The sequence below is a fragment of the Lineus longissimus genome, chromosome 11 (genome assembly GCF_910592395.1).
Source record: "Lineus longissimus chromosome 11, tnLinLong1.2, whole genome shotgun sequence".
Taxonomy (NCBI): domain Eukaryota; kingdom Metazoa; phylum Nemertea; class Pilidiophora; order Heteronemertea; family Lineidae; genus Lineus; species Lineus longissimus.
In genome coordinates, this window is record NC_088318.1 from 1,000,771 (window position 1) to 1,022,670 (window position 21,900).

The 21,900-nt window shown below is 43.1% G+C and overlaps 1 protein-coding gene across 7 annotated transcripts in view; it reads right to left on the bottom strand.

Annotated features, from left to right (window-relative positions):
• The window catches only part of LOC135496401 (uncharacterized), a 26,230-nt gene extending 6,258 nt beyond the window's left edge, over positions 1-19,972 (bottom strand). The window contains exons 1-4 of one of the 7 annotated variants that reach the window (XM_064785737.1): positions 19,712-19,969; positions 9,686-9,748; positions 3,121-3,247; positions 2,665-2,801 (exon numbers count right to left, since the gene is read on the bottom strand). In XM_064785737.1, the coding sequence (XP_064641807.1) occupies positions 2,665-2,801; positions 3,121-3,247; positions 9,686-9,733 (312 nt within the window). In that variant the 5' untranslated portion in view covers positions 9,734-9,748; positions 19,712-19,969. Of the gene's footprint in view, positions 1-2,664; positions 2,802-3,120; positions 3,248-7,829; positions 8,006-8,075; positions 8,217-9,685; positions 9,749-14,370; positions 14,500-19,711 lie in introns of those variants that run through there. The other 6 variants (XM_064785738.1, XM_064785742.1, XM_064785739.1 and 3 more) reach the window with 6 other exon arrangements.
• Positions 19,973-21,900: the final 1,928 nt, after the last annotated feature.

The following is a 21,900-nucleotide window of genomic DNA, read 5'->3' on the forward strand; positions in this document are numbered from 1 at the left end:
GTTAAGAGACGAAAAGGGAGGTTCTAACAAGGGGGCTAGTTATGTGATTCATCTAGGAATAGTCTGAATCGAGTGACAAAATGCAATCATGCACAGTTATTGGACCATGCGTAATATGCATTTTTGAACGTCCTTCATGCAGAGAGGAGTTCAATTCTCCCTAACATGAATGCATATCATGCACTCGGGATGGTCAGTTTTGCCATTATTTGATCGTTGACTTATGGGAAAGGCCGCTACCATGGCAGGCCGCCAATGTTTAAAAGGAACGAAGTCTAATACTTTGTTTTTTGTATGTTTATCCATTTGTTTTTTACTAACAGGTTCTTCTCTATCCATCGCATTTGAAATAATGAAACACCATAGTACATAACATTTAGATTTCTTTCGTAGATTTCTTGAATATATACAAGTCCGTAAATGAACTACGGTTTGCTCCCAGAGAATGGAGGTGTTTCATGTGGAAGGGAATAACTAACTCTCGCTAACAGTGCCCACGGTGTGACGTAAACCAGTTTCGATCATGCATCAACTGGACTAAACCTGAAACTTAGAAATATTCAACTTAGAATTATTCGAAGAAACCGCAATGTGGAACTGAATGGGGCTGACCACTCTTTCAACTATATTTTCAAGATGACTTTCAATGAAGTTAACGGCAGGCGGTAGAACTAGGAACAAAATTTTCAGATTTTGAATCCGGTTAGGCACGCGCATTGATGAGACACCAAGGTAACCAATCCGTAACCAAGGGGACTTGTTCATGCGCATGCGTAACCGGTTGCAAAATCTGGAAATTTTGTTTGACCTTCTGCCGACCGCATCGCAGATTGAAAGTCCTCAAATGAATATTTGAGTTTGGGTTTACATAGAGCTACATGATAGATGGTATTATTGGCACGGTACGAGGTATTCGCGTGTATTGAAAAACTGTAGTGGTATTTTTCTACAGTAGTTCACATTGACGTATACTGTACTGGTAAGCTGTAGGCGAGTATACGCATATACGGTCTTGTTCGTTCCTCTTGGCGTACCAAATACCGAGTACATTTGTCTATTGTGAAGTTCCACGTAACGCCGCGGGCCTGAGGCCGGGTTGACAAAGAGCTACACGGTACACGAACAAGCTGGCGAACAATGGTTTCATTGTATATACGATTTGTGAAACCATTGTTCGTTCGTGTGTCCGTGTGCTGTGTGGCACAATGGAAATCGGCCTAACTACACGTATTTATGATATGTACAGTGTTACCCTTCTAACTAGTTTTTTACCCGCTCGTGCAAACTATTCGAGTGCCTCATTCCGATTGTTTCAACAAAACGAAAGCCCACAAAGGTTTTTCAGAACCTCAAATACCTAAGGGATTTTTGACCTCTCTGAAAAACCTCCGAGGGTTGTCCATTCGTTTTGACCGAAACGACCTTAAAGATTGTTCTGAATGCTCAAACTGCTTTCTTTCTAAGAGTGTACCAGTTGAGCAGTGAATCGTCGGGAGCAGGAATATGTTTGCCACGGTTTCTAAATCGCACACAACCTAAAGGAGTCTGAGAAAAATTGGTCACCTTCAGTTCGCGCTGAAACAAGATTAACAAATGATGATGAAGGAATACGTATTCTCAGCGTATCACCAACTGCCGCCTCTCATGTCGGTGGTTCTAAACTGAGGTTTGGGGTTATTGGAATGACGTAATAGGCGAGAGATGTGAAATAAGATAATATGAATATGGACAAGTATGATGAACCTTTTTAATTGCAACAAGTCATGTATCACAATGGACAACGACGCGAGAAAACGTGCCACTTTTAATAAAATGTCGGGCAACCCCCTCGCTTATTCTTTCATATCTAAGTGAGGAATCGGGTCTTCCGGTTTGAAATAGTTGAACATAAACTTGATACTGTAGTGAACATGACTTGCTGTAATAATCATTGGCAAACATTTAATAACCGTACGTAATACTGACATCTTATGCCAAAACGTTCGACAAAGTATATAATAAATGGAGAACGATACTTGTCAATATTACATTACTAACGCTCTGCCAGAGCCTACGAAATAGAATGGGCTTGATTCATGAGCAAATATCAGTTATCCATGTTGATATTACAGATTCGTGTTAGTCAGAGGAAACATAGTCATAACAAACCAAATATTCAATAGTGTGGACCAATAACATCTCCAAGGTGCAGTTATTTGATAACATCTTCTCTGAGGTACGGCCATAATTTGCTGATACAATGTACATGGAACAGCAATTTCTCATCCACAACGTTAAAGTTCGAAGGATTTCCAGTAAAATGCTATTTCTACCTACTGTATAATCACAATTCGTGAAACAGTTTCTAATAGCAGTGTCGATTAGACTTTGGCATAGTCACAAATTGGCAAAGAAATTCATATCACATCCTCATAAAATACGTTATGGGTGAGGTAATAGGCTGGGAACGACGAAGGATGAAGGACGAATGTTGATGGTGTCAACATGTCCTGTGTTCATTCATTTGCGCGACAACGTAAATCATTTTCTATAGCCTCAGTTGTATGAGGAGTCGGGGACATTTTTAAAAAGACTCGTCGATATAAAACACCTTTCATTCTTCGTCGTTCGCAGCTCTTCAAGGCTTACGAAAGCTGCCTTGCGATACGGGATGGGCAAACTTACCAGTTTATTCGTGATCTCACTTAGGAGTTTCTGATCATGTCTTCTGGATCTTCGCGCGATCTCATCATTGTCGTCTAACGTGTCCACGGCCAAACGGTGAAGAGTCCTGTTCTTGGACGTGACGAAGTCGTCATCATCTGAAGAATGAAAAGATGAAGATAACCAACTTGTAACGAAAGATTTCGAATGATATCTCAAAGAACTGTGTGATAGCCTTTGTCTTTCACACCTTCCACGCCAGTCTAAGCAGAATTGTAGGTTGCAACCTCATTTAAGGTGCTGCTGCCGTTGCAATCAATGTCAATTTGATGAACTCTAAACACCCTGTACTCCACACGTAGTCAAAAGGTGCCATTCGTCTGTGGCTATGCTAGAGCAGTGTATCTTTCTATAATGTTTTCTGTGAAAGTCCAAATTGCAATGCCAGAATTTTGAGTTTAAAAACAAATTGCTTACCATATGACCTGGTGGATCTGTACGAATGATAGTCACCCATGTCGGGATCAAAGTCCGAGCTGGTAGCGCGGCTGACTGCGGAGCTTTCCTTCTTTAAGATGGAGTGACCCTTGTGACCGCTCGGACCCTGCAAGAATGGAAAGAGGAGACTTGAGGACAGGTCGAGGGAGCAGGAAGTTGTATCTAAAGGAATACGGTTTGCTTTGTTTGAGACAGGTTATTCACTGGTCTAGTGTTTTCAATTACTATCTTGTTGGTACGAGTCCAGTTTAATTTTGGTGGTCTGAAGAATGGATTCCCTTCTCTCAGAGAACTAGTAAACTCTACTTGCTTCTTTTACCACAAGCACAGCAGATATTTTTCTTAGGCAGGTCAGACTACCAAGCAACGTAAAATGATAGCTGAAATGGTCTAAGGTTTCTCCTTTTCTTTCACGATATCATCAAGCAATGGACAGGTAGTGGCTACACAGGCCTACCTATACCCGTTTGATGGAGGTAGGCATATCATTTCCAGTTCTTGTAACTAGACAGGCATGTTTATGCACCCAAAGCTTGAGTTATGAACAACAATTTGCCACAGCCATACAGGATGCAAGAGATGTAGGTACTGAACGTGTAGCGGCTTTAAACCAAGGCATCCAAGCGCCTGCAGAGCACGGGTAGTTGTAAAACAAGAAACACAGAAACGAAACAGAAACACAGAAACGCAGAAACGAAACGCAGAAACGAAAATCAAACGGGTTTTCATAAAAGTTGGAATCAAGCGGCACGCCGATACTTTCCTTGCCCAATCCGTTGTTATTGTCGTTTAAAAGTAAAATCTGAGGTTGGTGGGTTGCGGCCAGCCGGAATGCAATAGAGTTGTTGAGGGGATACATGGAGCAACTTGGGGGGGGGGGCACGATATGGGTGAAGTCTTTTGAGGTGGTGGTGTAGTACTTTGGTAGATTCGATTCGATTCCTACAGCATGTTATTTTAAATGAAGGTGCAGTGCAACAACTTGCCTTGTAGTGTTCAATTTACATGAAGTACCAGGATCATCCTACAAATCCCGTCTGATGCAGCACTAAATGCAAGGTACGGTACCAGTACATGGGTGAATCATTTCGACGTTATGTGAGACGTGAGAGACCAATTTTGGCGACTAGAATAGAGTAAAGTGGGGGGGGGGGGGGGCGGGCACTAGACTTGGACTTGGAGTAACTCAATCTTGCCTGCCCAGCTGCTGCCTTTAAATAGTCCCTTTAAATATCTGTTTATGTTAATGAGGTTGCAGTAGGGAAGTTCAGCCTAGTGTCGTGCACAGGCCATGGAATGTACAAAAGAACAGGACTCGCTATTCGAAGGACTATTTTCTATTTACGCCGTGTAGTACATACATGTAGTGTATTGGCACGATCAGGCCGGATGCTGCGCACACGATCTGCGCACACGTTGATGAGGCTAAAAGGGGTATTGGGAAATGAGCATTCCTCCTTCCATTCCGACTGAATACCAGTTTTAGTTACACCCGCGTTCGCGGCCACAACCATGGCAACAAGATGGAGTTTGCAGACCAGAATTCGCCACAAGACTGGTTTCTGCGTTTCGTTTCTGTGTTTCTGTGTTTCTGTTTCGTTTCTGTGTTTCTTGTTTTACAACTACCCGCAGAGCACAGGTATTGCTGGTAAACCGTCTACAGAAGTATGGCGATATTCCATCTCTCTGCTGAGACAGGTCTACCTCAGAAAAACGCTGAATGGAAAAGAGGGTGTTCATGCAGGCCTACCTCTGACACACACGAATCGGATATTTTTCCCTATGCTTCGACCTTATTCTAGCCAGACTACCTTCAAGAAGAGACCAAGACCTAATCCATTCGAGCCACCTAATACTCTCTCTTCGACTGATGGTGAACCCACGACAAACTAGCTGAGACCTTCATGAAGGTCAGAGTCCCCTTCCGAATAACAGGCCAATAGGTTAATAGTTCAGAGCAACCTTGTTGTTTCTGTACCGCCAATGGGAAAACGTCTTACAAACCAACAAACCTCTCAGCCTCAATTCTTTGGCTAAGAACTTGCTGACCTTGGCGCTCTTTCTATCGAGTTCTTGATGATCAGGAACAAGGGACTCAAGAATGCATTTCAATTGTGAAGACGGTGTCCAACGAGTTTCCGTACATGCAGGCAGTTCTGCAAAAGGCCCTCAAGAAACGTCCTCGCACTCGACGCACGGCCACTGAGAAATACTGTAAGTTGAAGCTGATGTACATGTTCTACCATTGACTATATACCGAGAACCAAGTTGTTATATTGAGCCATCATAAACCAGACAGCAAGGTGTAGCAAGTGGGAAGAATATATTATTTTGATTGTGATTGTCGGGCTTTATCTACCATTTCTTGAACAGACTGTATGCAAGAATGTTTGCCTAGAGCTCTATCTTACCACCAAACAAGCATGCATGAAGACTAAATATAAGTGGGTTTCTTTCATCATGCGTTTTACCTAGCATACAGAGATGCCTATAGAGAAGATATAGACCTGCCCGTCCCTGTACACCTATATACATACTTGATGAAGGCTGGCAAGATGGCAGGTGGTACCAGGCAAGTGAGCAGAAGAAACCATCGATGAAGTGGCAACTGCTAACTAACGAAGGAAAGGCTGTATTCATTGAATGTTGCATGAACCCCAGTAAGAGAAGCATAATTAACAAGATGAAGATAGTAACACTGTGGAACAAGAGTACCCTGGAGAAGGTCTCACGAATCTAACTAAGATCATTTCAGTACTTTTGAGGAATCAACTCGTGAAGCAGTTACTATCATACCACCAAAGCAGGATTTTCACAGGCTGATGGCAATATAGGAGGCGGTAAACTTCAAAAGGTAGATGTCGGGCCTGCTACACGGTACCAAAAGAACGATCTGCCCGTTATGAAACTACATGTACCGAATTTCAAAGTTTAACCCCTACCGTATACTCCGAGTACCAAGACCCGCACGAATCAGTATCGTCTGAACACATCGTTGTATTCCATAAACCATTCCCCCGTGAACGAACAGGTCCGTACTCGTTGTGGAGATAGGACAACCAGACGTTGTAACATGACCTGTGAGGGGTTTTAGGGCCTGCCATTTCGATTTGACGTGTCCTTCAGACATGTGGCTATGCACAACCCAGGAACAAAGTCAGTTGTTAAGGATGGTACTTAATCGATTTTCAAACTCGGCATTGGAAACATGTTGCATTCTGGACTGGTCAGCTTATCATGGCGTTTTGGCTTGCAATGGTCTTTCGCCTTATCATTGTCTTTGAATACACCAATCCTAAGAATGTCATTAACTCATCACACAATCCAGTACACAAGGCACATATTAGTTCAACACCTAATTGTATTTGATTAATAACAATGTTAACTTAAGACGTCCACCTGATGTTCAAGTATTGAGAATATTACAAAGTGGTAATAAAGAACCTAACCAATGTTAAGTATATACTCCAGTGATAATGTAGTTCGTTTGACCAGTCACTTATGATTTTAAAGGAGGATAGGTTGAGCATGAGGTATGTTGTTTTTTTCATACGAAAATGGCTTCCGGCTGGACCGTTCTCCACACAGGAGCGTTGAAAAATCACTAACTGCAATTCGTTGAAATTTTCAAATATTTTCATTTTAACCTTCACACAGGCCCATACTATAGTGAATGCAGAACACGACCAAGTCTGATACTTCGAAGAAGATGAAAAACAAGAACCAAAGCCGACAAATTTCCAACAAGAAGAGCTAGCCCGGGAATCATTATTATGGGATGATAGTGATGGTAGACCACTTTTTGAGCCTTCTTTTCTTACACACCGATTGATATTTTGAATATCTGCACCAAAAGACACATTTCAGCCTGCGATCAATTGGTTGATGGTTCACAAAAAAAGAACCGACGGCTGACTGTTGGCAAGTCAAGAAAGAAGGCCTACCTCTGCTGGCGGATAGATCCAATATTCGCTGATAGCGCCGTGGAAAGAAGCTGCTCCCAAAGGTATTGATGTAGAGCAGGCTAGGAGCAGAGGAAAGGAACGCTTGGAAACCTGATAGTTTGCTGGAAGCACTACCATTAGCATTAAAGCCACCTGTCTGTGAAGCCAACCGGCTAATAACAAAATGGCCGACTGAATCACAAAATGGCTGATTGAAAAGCAATCAATGTATTTACAAAGATCTATCCAGTTTCTGGAACACTAATATGGAAGTCAGAGACTTCGCTGGGACTGGCCTTGAACCCAATATAGATATTGTAGCTATTAACATGATAATGTGGAAGTCTGAATGCACATCAGAGGGCAAAGCACCCGATCTCGCAGTTCGTACATTGTCCTCAGAAATTATTTTGCGATAGAACCACTGTGACAAAAACAAACCAACGCCCAAAACAGTACTGGGGACAGACAGTCTAGCCAAGGTCATCTGTCAACATGACATTTGAATCAGTTTGTGGCAAATGATTTGATGAATAACCTGGAGGAAAGTTGCAAAACCTAACCATTTGCATGCGGGGCGCAGCATGGCAGGCAGCAGTGTGTAAAAAGCAGCATGGGCGAGGCGATCGTTTCTACATCCGACCAACTGTCATGGCCGCCAGAATGCTGCACCAGGCAAGCATCATTCGGTTTGCTCGCCGGTTTCGAAGAATTTGCAGAAGCGAAATTTAGACTAAGACTTACGTGATATGAGATGATATGGGGAGCGTACGTGTCAAGCACAGAATCATCATAATACGAGAGTTTCGCCGGGTACCACACCATTTTCAAAAATGTCTTCCACGCCACAAGCTGAGATTGCGAATCGCACACGAACACCAAGCAAAAGAACCTCCCTTAAACCCGCGACCGATGTGAACACCACTGAGCTAGACATGCAGGTGGGCGGACTTAAGATAGAATTCATTTTTCCAAAATCAATATAGCTACCTTTTTCACTTTCTATATCCACTCTGTACCGAAGTGAAGAAGCTCCCAGTCTTCGCGCTATCTCTCTTCGCCTACCTGAGTAGTCACTGTTTTTCTTATTAGCCGACTCTAAGCTACAAGGCTATCGGAGGAAGTACGTGGCTGGCTATAAATACACGCTATGTGTGGTAAGGCTGTATCTTGTTACCATCTAAGTATTTGCGGCCATTTTGAATTTAGTTCTTACCTGGGCCGCTAGGAGGCTGCGACTGGTTGTCAATCAGAATCGCTGAAATTGATTCATGCAGGGAAGATCTCAGCAGTACCAATTAAACCATAACCAAGCTTCTTGCGAACTTTTCTGAAAGCAATGCCGGGGGTCAAACAACTGGGTCACCCAGATCCTTTCAGAAATCGCACAACAAACTCATGGACAACATTGAGGCAAAGTAAACAACGAACGAGCTATAGCTCAGAGATCCTCACCAAGACGCTTCAGAGAGACTAATCATGCTCTCCATCTCATATCATGTTGTTTAAACCTCTCATGTTCCCGACGAGCTCAAGAATAATGAAATATTTTGCGAGCAAGCTAAACATCTCAATTCCAACGTATCCAAGCCACTAGCCTATAACAATACCCATGCCGGAGTTTTGTACATTTGATGTGTAGACCTTTGTATGTCTAATATTAGTTTGTTTGATCATAACGTTGCTTAGGCCCTTCACGTTGGTAGTGACCCAACTTCAATACACTTTTTCAGTATAATAAGTACGCTGGTATGTAAGTGCATGTGGGGAATGCATGTATCAACATGGGCAGGTTTCACAATCCTAAAAAAGAAAAAAATGCGAAGTGGGCAAATGTACTTTATCGACAATTGTTTTAATTTCTCCGATTCTTCTTATACAACTAAGTACAAATGATAGTGATTTGCGAATCAGCAAAGGACTTTCGTACTTTGTACTTCACTATTGGAGTGTATTCGTACGGATTGCGAAACCTGCCTCACACAAACAGGCCGTCATAAATATGATGATATGTGTTAATATACCAACATAACCTGGTTTCAATGACAGGATGATAGCTGGGTTTGGGATAGGTTTGAGCTGGGAAGACATGGTATGCACGCACTTATGCAGCAGTTTCAGTGTTGAGCATTTCGTACCGAAGATGACAACAAATATATATATCCCTGAAAAAAACAGCATTAGTAGGTGTTGTTAATGAATATTACATGTCAAGTTTTTTGTCATGGAATACACTGAATTAAGGTCGCAGTGCGCTGATGAAGATGTTAATATGTAGCCGAGAAACAAAAATAACGCGAGTCAGCCGTAGCCAGCTATCTTCCGTTTAGTTTGAGGTGTTATAGAATTCGAACTGTTACCTCAGTGTCGGTATTGGATGTCTCACAAGACACTGATCCGGTGGAGCTGTCACTCACCCAACACCTCGGCGAGGCGCCTCGATTTTGGCCTACACTTAAGCTCCAACCTCATGGTGGTCGGTGAGGCAACCAACATCGACAGTTTGGTATCAATTCCTTTATTAGAAGCAGTTGCTGGTATTAGATAGCATGGCGATACAGATGAGATGAAGAAAGGCTGGAATGAGAGAGTAGTCTTACCGTCTCAGACTCGATGGCCGAGAATCGCACTTTCCTATCCCGCATCATGCTATCGTGCCTGCCCTAGAGTGCAAGAAGTGAGAGCAATGCATAACAGTCGTGCAAGCGCCATTTAGTCTCCAATGTTGACTAACATCGCTAAACCAAAGGTTGGCTGAGCATCCACAAACGAAAGGTAGGGACCCACTGATCAAGGAAGATTTTACTTAAACTTCAATTTTCCGAGTGTCACCAGTGACCTATTAGCTTACTGGACTTCTTCACTCTACTGATAACTCTGATTCGATTCAACCCCTCCCAGAAGATATGTCTCAATAATGTTGATCAAAAGATAGAAATGGGATCGAGACAATGGTGAAGGAACTCAAATTCTTGCTGATACAGCAAACAGGTACAAAGGACAAAATTAATGTTGTAGCATTATCTGGAGTCTGGTATTTCCTTTCCGGCTAAAATAAAAAAAATTGCACCACCCTTTCTTTGGGACTCTGATTTCGCTAAGTTGGATTCATGATTGCAATAAAGATACTGTTAGTTAGCATGATATCAATCGCTCTAAGCATCGAATGATTTACTGAAAAGTTGTGAAAGCATGTATTCTGTGTTGTGTATCAATCTGTGGTCCAGCATACTGTGCTCTGGTCGTTGTCAGTTGATGTAGTGTGTGCATTAAGTATGCTTTATGTTCGATTGACATTCGAATGCTATGCCATCCTGAGATTCAGGGTTTTTCCACTCCTACGTCATATATTGTAAAATCGAGAGCGGAGTGTATTGCAAACCACTGTATGCGAGGATGATGCTATCCATGTGAAGTATAAGCTTGCTAAGTCATTTCAATTTCATCTAAGAGTAAAAACAAGTAGTTGCTTCGGACTAAGTTTCTGGGTGGGGAATAGTCATTGGGGAGAGGTAAAGCAAAGAATATGTTGATGCGAAGTGAGTACAGCAGTAAGTAAGTCATTCCTGGTAGTGCTCCTGTTCAACTCATCTCAAATCATCAGCTTTTTCCCATCAAAAAGCCGCTACCCAATGAAATAAGTGTTGTTCAGGTATCCGTCTATTGCAACAGAAAGAAATGTTAGATGAGCTATGACTTGGTTAGCTCTGAAATGTGACGCAGATGCAGGCGAGAGCATTGTGAGTTTTATTTAGCCTGAGCTCGTGCTTGAGTTCAAGACTTCATCCGCCATTTTCCTTAGCAGGAATAAGGGACTTTCGATCAGGTATTATCCAATCAGAAGAAAGCTACTAATATTATGCATGTTCCAGCCATGTATTTCAGTGTGTCACGTGTGCCATGATGAATCTCATTGGCCAATACCTGAACAGACGTCCTAAATAGTGGTAAATGCACTTCTTGTTCGACACGCCAATTAGTTACAGGACAACGCTTTCTCCCGGGTTCCAGATTCTTTGGCATTGCATGATACATGAAATGAGCATTTGATGAGGCAAAAGCAGGTGGTGGTTGGATAAGATTGAGCAAAGGATGATTACTCTACAACCTGTTGATTTAGATCATACTTGATAGTACCGGTTGAGCTCCTACTGATGGAGAGTTGATTACGCAGAAACTCGAGCGAATACTTGAAAAAGCGGTAGCTATAAGTCATTAGGCTGGGTGATTTCGTGTGCATGAAAGGTATATTTTACTACTCTTCGACTTGGAAGGATGAAGGTTACTCCTCTACAGCTTTTGATGGTAAAAAAGACAACCTTTACAGTATCTGTGTTGCCATTCAGGGTATCCTTGGGCGACAATGAATCAACGAGGTCAGAAAACCCCAAAGGTCTACATGAGAGTTTTGCCAAGGGAAACTTTGTTATGCAGGTCAATGACTTTATCTACAGGCAATGACGATACATCGTTGTTCCGACCAGAAGATAACGTCGTCTACCCTTGTTGCCGCCGTGGGGCATCACCTATTGAAGTTAATCTTTGACAGCAATGGCTCCAAGAGGATGGAGAGATGTAAACACCCACCTGTTGGTGATAAGAATGGTCTATAAAGTGTGGCCAACGGGTGCCAAGAGACACATGGGCATGGTAAAAAAAATATGACCACATCGTGCCAAGGAAATCACCACCACGTAGATTAGCGGGTTTGTTTCGGCCAAAAATGGCGATCTCACGCATGTGGCAACTACGTTCGCATTCACCACTTTCGTTAAACAGCGATCTTGTGAGGCTTCGTGAGAGCATTGGCCAAACAGATGCCTCTTATAATCCTTCGCGGGCGAAGCCTTAAAAATCGATCCAGTCCACAGTGGTATTTGCCAAAGTATCCCGGTCAATTTCACTGGCTGGAGTGGTTAATGAGAAACTTGAACATATCTGTTTCCTGAAGCACATTTTACGTATGGCATGCAATAAGACTTCTCTTCCCCAATAAAGGCAGAAATAAATGGTTCAATAAGTAAGAGTTGTCCAACAATGTTGAGTCGGTGATAACTGTGATAAGCCTGTCTCCATCTCAAAATCTATTGGTCTAGAGCTATGGATAGATAAGACGTACAGTGAAAGAAACCGTTCCTCAACAAGGATCGGTGGCTGTCATATTCCTGATGCCGTGTTATCTTGTTACCCGTAGGACATCCATCTATTTCACTCTCGGCTAACATGGAGTTCATGTGCATCAAGGCAATCAGTCCACAGTTAATGTTCAGGGGATTGAGCTAGACGTGAAATAAGAGTGGGCCAAGGAACGTTTTTATTGACCGGATAAACAAATGCCAAGGTAACTATAACCATTTCCGTGGCATCCCGTGAAATCTCGTTCCGCGAGATTGTCAGTGATTCCAATTACCACGTGATGCGAATTGATACAAGTCAACCAAATTGTGACGATAGTGAAAGCAATGAAACCATGCCGCCACACATGAACTATTTTGTAGCAAAGTGTCAAAGAAAATCATAATGCTGATCTGGGCCTATGACAATTTTGTTACCACGCTTGAGGATATCATTTAGAAAAAGTTGTTGTCACCGAAGACCTCAGATCTTACTCCATCGTCAATGAAAAATATATCCCTCAGTAGCAAAACAAGTAAATCATTTGTAAACACAAACAAGTAGATGGGTATTTCAAGGATACTGATTTAGCAAGGCAAGGTTTGGAGACCTGGGACCAGTGACAGGAGTATTCCAAGCATGCAAGTGTTTAGCACGGGAGGCAGCTAAGCTCGCAGCATACCAAGCTAAAGTACATGAGGTGGAGTAAAAGAAGGCCTACCTAGTCTACTGACGTTACGTGGCAGCTGATTTGAGCAACCTGTCTGCAAAAATACTTGTCTTCGATACTAAGATAGACCTTCTTTGGGAGAAAAAGTAGTTGGTGGTTTATAGCAACGTGAGAGGTTTGACGAGCGATACCAAACAGCTGTTCCCAAATCAACATTTTCTTATGCTCAATCAGTCCTCAACTTCAAAAGAGGTTACCTTCTCGCTGACGAAAGCTGCTGTTGGAAAAATCAAATAACTAAACCGAGGGATACGGGGACAGATTACACAGTTTCCCGACAACAGTCCTAGCGAAAAGAATTTATTCTCAAGTCATTGAGAGAGGACAAGTGTTTTGCAGCCCGGAGAAGTATATCGTTGAGCGTCAATACAGCACTGAACCAATGAGCTCACTTGTATCAAATCAGATAGTTGATTTCGTTCCAGAGATAGAAGAAGGACGAAGACCTAGCGATCACAATAGTAGACCCAGAACCATAGGGAAAAATGTGGACATCAAAAAGTGCATTAGATATTGACGGTAGAGCAGGGAATTCGCGTACTTACCAATGATTTGTCATCGCAAAATGATACGAGAAAAGCATCCTTCATCATACTTGTCATTGACGTTCAGACCAGACTGACCGTTTGGTAGGCGTATACTTACCAAACTGACATCGTACGACGATCGAAAACAGATGTGCAACTTATTGTTTAGAAAAATAAACTCCAGTGCTTCTACTCTCGATATGAAAAAAAACACGAAATACCCCAAATTGGACAGATTCTGAAAACGAACTCGGAGGCCGCGATTATACTACACAGAGTTCACGTTTTCATATGAATAACGCGTCACTGCTTCATTTTTCAAGCCTGACATGAAGAACAAACAAGTCGTTTCCACAGAGCGGGCTACATACGATTCACGATGTCACTTTTCACCCTCACGTCGTGTTTTCAAGCCTAAGTCAGTTAACCTGTAAGTGAAACATGAAAATGAATCCTGTATAACTCCAGCCTAAGGCTGGGTTTTACAGAGTTCACGTTGTCACTTGTCAAGTTTCACTTGTCACGAGTTACCCATGTTAAAAAGACGACGTGAGTGTGAAAGGTGACAACGTGAATCGTATGTAACCCGCTCTTTGGAAACGACTTGTTCATTCGTCATGCCACCAAAGAGTGAACATTGACACGTTAGGCCTACATCACGTCAAAACGTGCACTATATATATTTGCGCCTTAAGGATAATCCAATGTAATCTTGTCACAGCAGCTTATTAACTTCTTGGGCTACTCCAGTTGCAGAGAGTAGTGTGAATCCACGCCCATGGTCCTTAACACTCAGCCTTACCTTCTTTTATCTGTCAGAGTTTAATCCAAGAATTAAAATGAAATATAGAGCCGTTACCTCCTGTTGTCACTCTCTCCAAAAAGCCTTTACCTCTTCTGTCACTAGCCCTACCTTTACCAATGCATTCAGTCACCCGCCTCTCAGCCGAGAACCATGAGATCAATGATAGACCAGCTGCACCGACTTGGTCCTCCAATTGCCAGATGATGACTAGAAGCTCGTGCAAGATTTTACCTTGGGAAGTGCAAGCTACATCTGACAGGTACCCTGGCGAAGGAGTAGATCCATCCACGCTGGTCAGGAGGACCCGACCTCAAGTACACTTAACCAATAACGGATATGACTCAACTCAACTTGAAATGTCTACAACTTCAATCCACAGTAAGGTAGTCAAGTTACCTGCAGCTCAACGTAGAATGATTTGTAGAAAATAGTCTGCTAACTCCGGTTAGCTTTGATTGAAAGTCTCTACCTTGACTTGGTAAAGATAAAATTTGGTACTGGCACCGATGAAGGCAGTTAGAAATTGCCGAAGCCAGGCCAATAGCATTTTGTAATAGCATGGTGCTTGATATTAAGATAAGAGGTTTTACGCGACAGCGGACCAATCGATTGTCGTGGATGAGTAAAAAGAAGGGAACGTGCATGGAGAATGATGGCTGTCAAAATGCGTGAAAATAATGGAAGGTCAAAACTCCTTCTTTAAATTATGTCTACAGCGTTTAAAAGCATTGGACAGTTGGTCAACCTGCCAAATCATGCACTAGGGTAGTTGGCAGCCAAATATTTGATGAGCAGACGAAGGGTAAGCCGTGTGTACTATGGTTAATGTTATGACATAACCAGTTATGGGCTCAGTGTTATTGGTTCACACAAGTTGTTCCTTGACTTAAAGTAATGGCGAACAGGTGGTCGTACCTCTCGTACCCTGGATGCCGGTAGTACGGTATGAAACAAACAAGCAGTTCATACAATGTTCACTAGGATACACATTACATTTTACACCGGCTGGCCATTCGCAAAAACAACCAACTAGTGTTATATCAATAAGAGAATACTGATAACATGCGTGCATAACCAAAACATGGCCATTCTGGCGCAAATTCGCCCTGTGCTGATCTTTCGCAGGAGCTTGTATCACAACAAGGCCCTCCAGTGCAAAGTGAGGTAGTCCCAGGAGAATCTAAATGTAAGCATCCAAGGTCAGGGGTGTGGGCTAGGAGTGCACTCGGTGCACCACACTCTATTCTCGCGAGACTCATACCAAAAGTCATTTGCTGGCCCTGAGAGCTGATCGGCTGCAGCACATTTTCAGATTCTGTAAACCTGTTGAAAGCAACAACTAAAAGGGTTGGAAGTTTAAACCTTATCATTACAGTCAAAGTACTGGGCTGAAATCACCCTTACCCTTTGAGTATGCCTGGCTGGCTGAATAGACGTTTGGGCGGGCTTTTGGCCCACAGGGAACGTTTTTCAATGACGCATTCCACAGATTAGCTTCAACGGGGTGCTCTTATTTCAATGTATGGAGGAGTATCGCTCATTATTCGAGCGGTTCCTGAACCAACAGGTGGTTGAAGAGAAGTCACCGCAGCGGAAAATTTCGAAATTAGCCGTAGATATCACCCGGGTATAATTTCAGTCAGGTGCGTAAGCATACAGTTGGGTGCTAACTTTGAGGCGAAATCGGGTAAGGGTGCTGAGAGGTGTTTTTATTCTCATCGACATCCCACTAATAAGTTCCCGCCGACATTCAGTTTGTTGGATTGCACCCAAAATAAAAAAGCTTATCGGCTGCGGCGTTCCAGCTCTTAATCAGTGACTGATGCTTTGCAAGGCTTTGAAGAAAATTACGTGAGTTGCATCTAGATATGGAAACGGGCGTTCCTTATGTAAGTTGCGAGGATCTTTAGCTCTGCTCACTAAAAAGCGTTGCCTTGAACATCTAGCTCTGTGATTCCTTAATTCACTATAGTATTACTTATGCTGGAAGAAATCTAGCTCATCAGGATTGGTCGCATTTCAGTAGAATTAATGTAAACAGCTCGAGGGCATGTGAAAAAAACATCCTGTTCATATGGAATAAGATAAGCTCCGTTGCCAACAACAGTGGCAAAGCCATCAACACAACTTCTTTTTCAAATGTTGTAAACAATATGCTATCGTATGGGCTCCTCCGTGGTTCTGTTGGGTGGTCGAGAGAGTCAAATGGCTTCCCAAACGATGAGTGAGCGAGTAAAAAGACGGGGATAAAAGCTACACCAGATGCTTGTAAGCAATATCAAAAACAAGCCATTTTGACTGAGTTTTACGGTAAGAATATTCGCCATTAAAACTAATGGCGGTACTGAAGGATGAACATGCGTAGGATGTGGTCCGATCCTAGGGGTACATTGTAACCTGGAGCTTCAGTTACCAGCCTAAGGGCCAGAGAGGCGTGAGTACTCCTGGGGAAGTAGGAGATATTTGGGAAACGTGAAGGTTATAATCGTATTTATATAAGGAATGGTCTTCAAGTGGATGAATTGCTCAACTGATTTTTTTCCAGTACGTGTTGTAGTTGAAAGATTGGTGGGTTGGACACTCAACACCAAACTCAGGATTCCATTGAGGTATCAAAACTGGTATCAGCACAGTTTGTGGGCGTGATAAGCTGTTGGTATGAAGTCCATGCTGTCGTCTTCACTGTTGGACCACACAGAATAGTGAGACATCTTAAATCCAAACTTCAGTTTTGAGATATGTTGAAAGCATGATCAGCGGGAGTCGATGGGTCTCCAGCACGCCCGATAGGTTTGTGGTGGGAGTTCGCTTCATAGCAACCTTAAATTTGATTATTTGAGTTCATTCTAGTTCATTTGCTGATGATGGCGTGCCAGCGAAAGATGTTGATCACACATGTTTGACTGTTATCCACACGTAGACTCTCTTAACAAACTACAGATAATGGATTCTTCTGCCACATTTGAAGTATACATGGAGAGGGGAAAAATTGAGTGACGTTCAAAAGCTTTTCAGTTGAAGGTTATGACAGCAACGTATCGAAATACATGTATGGAAAAGAGTGAGTTGGTGTTGAACTACAGTTCAGCAGCAGAATTCCTATCGAAGTTGATGAACAAGTTATGTGATCGAGAAAGATTCTGTAACATGCTTGAAGTAACGGGTGCGTGGCCTCTTTTTACTGCCCGAGGCATGAGGCGCTTGGATAGATTAGGTGTACATTCTATACCGTTATCTGTTGATCGGCACAACAAGAAAGAAGGGCCATCAAGTACAGAAACCACACCTGTCACTCAGCAATCACTTGCTCCGAGAAAGTGCACTTCCATTTCGGCAAGAGAAACACTGAGTGCAAAGAGATGATGCCCAGTTCGTCCTAAATCGAAACAGGAAGAAGGAAACACTGACTGCCGATCCAATTGCATTGGCATTGGTTGGAGCTTAGAGTAACCAGACTGGTTACTCTAAGGTTGGAGCGAGTATTGCCTGTCTCTCTCACATCACCTGCCAGGAGAAAGTGCACTGCCCTTTTCCGGCTACAAAAACACCAAGTGTAAATCATTGAAGCCAAGTTCATGTTGAGTGGGAAAAGAAGACGGGACCATGGATTGTGCCTCTCATTTCACTGGATGGTATACATGGTGGAACATGTTCTTGACGATGATGGTCAAGTTGAGTCTACTTTGGCCATTTGCTTTGCCACACACGCCCATTACGGTTTCGCTTTACCCGACTTCGCTACAGATGCTCACATTCGAGAGCAGAATGACTTCCGCAGTTTTTTTCTGTCGTTGAAGTATCTTTCTACGCCCAGTGACGGTTTCAGCTGGTGATTGGCTTCCGTGACTTGTTACATGTTATTGAACCATTCCAAATATTGCAGTCATGGAGACCGCCGATATTTCTCTTGGATGTCATTGGAGATCGTTAAATGCTGCTCGATATTGGTAAGAATCCCTACCTTCTTATGATTTTATACAGACTAACAATTTGATGCTCTTGGTGGTTTCTTACTTAGGTACTTTATGTGAGTCAACTCATTAATTATATTGACCACTTCCTTTCACCGAATGTTTGCAAGAGATTTCCTCACGAACCATCTATTTGGTAAACATTGTCAGAGCGAAAGTTTGCAATCCGGCTTTCAGGAGAAAGAGGCCCTTTATCAGACTCGTTATTGGTTTTATTACTATTTCATTGCCATTCTTATTACCATCTGGTATGTGTGAGGAACGCGAATGCTGGCATTCAAGGAGGGATGTCTTGTCATGAAACGCATCACAGACTTGGTCTAGCTGACAGCGTAAGATGATTACCACTGACACCGCTGAGAACGAAGTTTTCTTCATTTTGCAGTAACAGGTTGCCAAGATTGTATGTTCAACCCAAAGTAGCTTCACGGAGGAAGGAAAATTGATATAATCGCTTATCGCGTCGAAGTGCAAGCAACCACCGCATCTCGACTCCCCTTCCGGAAAAGGTAGACCTCGATGACGTAGCAATTTAAGGAACTGCTGATTTCCGTCAGACACTATCCAGGTATATCCAGTGGTTTTCAATATTTCAGTATTTGTAATGACGCAGGATGAGTGAAAAAGACCTGAATCTTGGGCACGATTTCCGTCAGACCCAGATCAATCGATGTGTTACTTTTTACATTTCAGCCAAAATGAGACAGAAAACTAACTAATGAAGCCATAATTTAACCAGAGCCGGTTTGATATCAAAAGTGATAGGTATTTTATCGGAGTCGATAGACTGGCAACCAGGCTGGTTTGTTACTTAGGTAAGGATAAGATGGCCGCTGCAGCGGAGTCTAATCTGGAAACAGGTGGTTACTTCATAATGGGCGCGGTCAGGTATAATACCAGCGTGGCGTTATTGCCTTCCAAAACTGCAATAGTAAAAACTGCTGTACTGCCACGTCGAGAGCCAGAATACTGTCAACGGGTGGCTGTCAACTAAAAGTAATCACTTATTTTCTCGAGCCACATGACCTGGCTTCTCAGCTCCCTTGGCATTGTCCGGGTTGATAAAGAAGGAATGTCTATGGCTTCTATTGGTAGTCTGATTGATGTAGTCATGTGTGAACTGGGCCTACCTTTCCCAAGTCTCGTTTTCAGACCACGACCTTGGCTTTTTTCAAAATCAGTAACATAATTTTGAAACCTAAGTCAAAGAAATAATTACTGTTGTATTTTATCTCCCGGCTGTCTGTTTATGTGTTTGTTTCTCGTTTTGTTGTTATTTTGATCATGCAGTCCCATTTGCCGCCATCTTATCTCGTCTGGCGAGCCAAGTGCATCGAGGAGCGATTAGAATCAGCCTTTATTAGCATCGTTAGAAAGCCATGTATCCAAATTATGAAACCAGAGACGTCCCAGGTGCACCAACCGAACTCCTGTTTGAATCTTTGGGGAAGAGGGGGTAAAACATTGTCTCCACCTACCTGAGTTTGTTCCGAAAACTTGCCGCGTCTTTAGAAAAACATGGAGAAGGAGCCAGCTGATGTTAACACAATCTGATACTTAAAACCGCAGCAACCCGCGCATCGCCGCTACCCTGTAAAATCTTACCAACAGTTTTGAAGGAAGGCGCAAAATTAACCAAAAGATCCCCCTGCAAGGTTGTGCAACAAAGTTTTGTTATATTTGGCCCGCTTTTGGTTTATTCATCAAATATAATTTGTCGTTTTTTTCAATTTTTCCTAGCGTCACCCCTACTTTGAGGAATAGGCTAGGCCGTGATGCTCTCAGGTAGCTAGCTATAAATGGTGAGGCTGGTAAGAGGAATGTTAGGCCTGGTTGTTCGTGTAGGATAAGCTAACCGCGGCACGGCGCATGGTCGGGAAGACTCGAATGAACAGGTAGAAACAGCGGCGGGAAGGCTTTACCCTGGCGCTGTCTGCTTGGGGAACGTTTCAAAAGGTAGCCAGCGCGTCCTGGAGTAAGTATCCTTGGGTGACTCTTCTTTTGTCTTGCAGGTATTGCGCATACAACAAAGGATTCTCTCCAAACACTTCTCGGGGGAGGTGACGAAGGTGAACCAGAGTCTATTGAAAGACACTTGATGAACCAAGGTTGATGCGCAAGAGAGGAAACATTTTTACATGCCGTATTTCACTGTCGCTGACGTCTATTTTCCTTTCGTCATTCTGTTTTTTTCAAACCGTCTGGTTTGGGGTCTGATTCATGATGCATGGCGTATACAGGGAGTTTGGGCAGTCCACACGGTAGAACTTGATGGGAAGGCCAGGCCGTGCATTCTGTACTGGTGCGATATGAACAACAGGAAGGGGGCATGTGTGGAAAAGGGGGCACCTGCCGGGCGATTGTATAGTGTCGCATGGACAACAAGGACGCATATATCATGTGTAGGAAGCGGGGGTAATCCGGTGCAAAGTTCGTCGCCGAGTTATGAGGAGAGAGCTACTTCGGGATTTCGATACCAGTGTAGGCAAAATGATGTTAGTTCTAGTGATCATGAAAGAAGATAGATTTTCATATGAATCAGAATGACCCCAAGACCCCAGAACCTAGAGGGCCGCTGGTACCTGGGAAATGTATACCCGGGAGCCTACACTCCGTTTGAAGGAGGTCCGGCGGCGTCCCCAGGAGTACAATAGAATGACAAAGTCGGGCTGCTTCGGGAGGCTGGAAGACATGTCTTATGCTCACTCGGGGTCAACCACATCATCGGCAAGACTGGCACACAACAGATATCCTCATTCATTTGTTGAAATCATTTCATACGAACGTATTCCACAAATTTCTCGCAGTAGGCCTCAATTGTGGATCATGTTACGTCACAGCAGATACCGATAAACTACATTATATGATTATAAACTCGGCCATGTGCCGTCGCAGCTTTATAGAAACAGCAAAACCGTCCGATACAAGCACGTGCTACAATTTTCACATTCGCGACGGCTCCTGAATTTACCAGCAGCCATAACTACAGAATACAGACTCTTGTAAACTCTGTCAGGGGCTGTCAAGGGTTTTAAAGTTGGTTGTACTTACCATAACATGAGTATCATAATTACTGAAGAGGTGACTTGCCGGAGGCCGCGACGGCTCCTAGTACATCTAGCGACATCGCATGGGACGATCGGGTACACCGTATAACATACAGAACGAAGTATCCGTCCTCAAAGGTGTGTGAATACAAAACCAAGCGCTGGTGTGATGCCTGTCCGACATCACGTTACGCAAGGAAGTTTTATTTTAGAAACCCCTTGGGTTAGGTAAGTAACTCTCACAGTGAGTGAAGTGATCTATTGCAGTCGCCTAGTGGGTGTTACAGATCTCATAGCATTGTCAGTCAGGTCCAATCAACAGAACTGACTGAACCAATTGAACCACTGAGATGAAATTGATGACCAGGAACTTCCCAGGAATGTCACAACCAGGTATTGTTAAAGCATGTCACAACTGGTGCGGATAGGCCAGAGTTACGAGTAACCGACTTTGGCTTGAAGACATGATGCAAGGTGAAAAGTGACATCGTGAATCGGATGTAGTCCGCTCTTTGGAAATGACTTGTTCGTTCTCCATGTCACGAACGTTAAGTGAACATTGACACGTTACATGTGAAAACGTGAACTCTATATAATCGCAGTCTTCCAGGAATGTCACA